This window comes from Myzus persicae, unplaced genomic scaffold, assembly GCF_001856785.1.
Source record: "Myzus persicae strain clone G006 unplaced genomic scaffold, MPER_G0061.0, whole genome shotgun sequence".
Taxonomy (NCBI): Eukaryota; Metazoa; Arthropoda; class Insecta; order Hemiptera; family Aphididae; genus Myzus; species Myzus persicae.
Window position 1 is genome coordinate 1 of NW_019103199.1, and position 1,629 is coordinate 1,629.

A 1,629-nucleotide genomic window follows, 5' to 3' on the forward strand; every position below is an offset into this window, starting at 1 on the left:
TAATAATAATAATAAATAATTATTGTTTATTAATAGATATACTTTAATATTGTTGTATTTACAAAATCAATGCATGTAGTTACTAGTTATGTTATTTATAGTCGTATCGTACTATCCAAGACAACTAATGAATAACCGGAATAGTTAATACTTTAATAGTCGAATTGAATAATTGATATTCCGATAACAGGTGATGGTTAGTTATTTGTTAGTTGTTGACTGTTGCTGTTGTCGTCCGTTTTCAGTAGAATAACATATTATCTATTATGTTTACATAGTTTTAAATCATGGGCAAGTATGCGAAATATTCTAAAAAGTATAATGCTGATTGGGAATTATTACCATGTTTTTCTAGTAAGTTATAAATGTATATGAATGTTTATAAATGTGTCACAAGAGAGAGGTGTTTAAAAAAATTATATTCTTATAGAGTGGCTTCAACGTGCATCGGAAGCTTATGCTGGAAAAGGTGAAGCGTTTTGTAAAATCTGTAGAGTGCCCTTAAAAGCACATAAAACTGATCTTTTAAAACATGCGAAAACAATAACACATATCAATAAAGCCAATTCTTTTGATGTTCAAAGACAGCCCGTTTTAGCCTCATTCGGTACTTACATAATATTATATTTAATTAGTCAATTAATTTATGTTAGTTAGTCACTTGGTTTTTGAATATTTATAGTTTTGTTTTTAACTGTATAGGTATTGCTGTTAAATCTGATGAACAAAAAATACGTGATTTAAAATTATCAATGTTTATCGCTAATCATTCAGCAATTCGTTCCATAGACCATCTTGGAGAGTTATTGAAAAACATTGGTGGTAGTGAGTTCCAGAATTTAGAACTACATCGAACAAAATGTTCCATGTTAATTATGAATGTAATTGCTCCAGTATATTTTAATGAACTGATAGAAGATATAGGTGCTAGTTCATATTCTCTTATTCTTGACGAATCCACAGATATTGGCACAAATAAATATATGGCCTTTTGTGTACGGTATTATAGTAGTGTACAACTAGACATAATCACCGACTTCCTAGGGTTTGTTGAAATTGAAAAGGCGACTTCTGAAATTCTAAAGACGGTTTTTCTAGAATTTTTAGAAAAATCTAAGTTAAACATACAAAATTTAATAGGTATTGGCACAGATGGTGCCAGTAATTTATGCGGTAAAAATAAATCATTATTTACATTATTAAAGGAAATAATTCCACATCTTCAGTTAATTAAATGTGTCTGCCATTCGCTAAACATATGTGCTTCAAATGCATGCGATGAATTGCCAAGTAGTTTGGAATTTTTGGTAAGAGAAATTAGAAATTGGTTTTCGTATAGTTCTTTAAGGCAGTTAAGGTATAAGGATTTGTTTCAAACATTATACGAGGGAAAACAACCACCTCGTATTGTTCAACTATCAACTACTCGGTGGTTAAGAGCTTCTATTGCTATATCTTTTATAAGACTATCTATTAAATCAAATATCTGACATCTATGTCTCACGAGTCACAGTTTTAAAACAAAAATGTTTCCGTTTTATTTAGGCACAAATCACTGTTTATGATTTTAATGACCAATCACAAATTCCCGGACCCGATCCAGTCAAATGGAACTTAAATTTAGATTCC

The 1,629-nt window shown here is 29.9% G+C and overlaps 1 protein-coding gene across 1 annotated transcript; it reads left to right on the top strand.

Moving 5' to 3' along the window:
- Nucleotides 1-287: 287 nt before the first annotated feature.
- On the top strand, nucleotides 288-1,307 carry LOC111033976 (the record flags this gene model as incomplete). The annotated part of the gene is made up of 4 exons (XM_022314961.1): nucleotides 288-354; nucleotides 431-607; nucleotides 703-1,088; nucleotides 1,206-1,307. Coding segments are annotated over exons 1-4 (732 nt in total), but the record flags the coding sequence as incomplete, so codon positions are not given.
- Nucleotides 1,308-1,629: the final 322 nt, after the last annotated feature.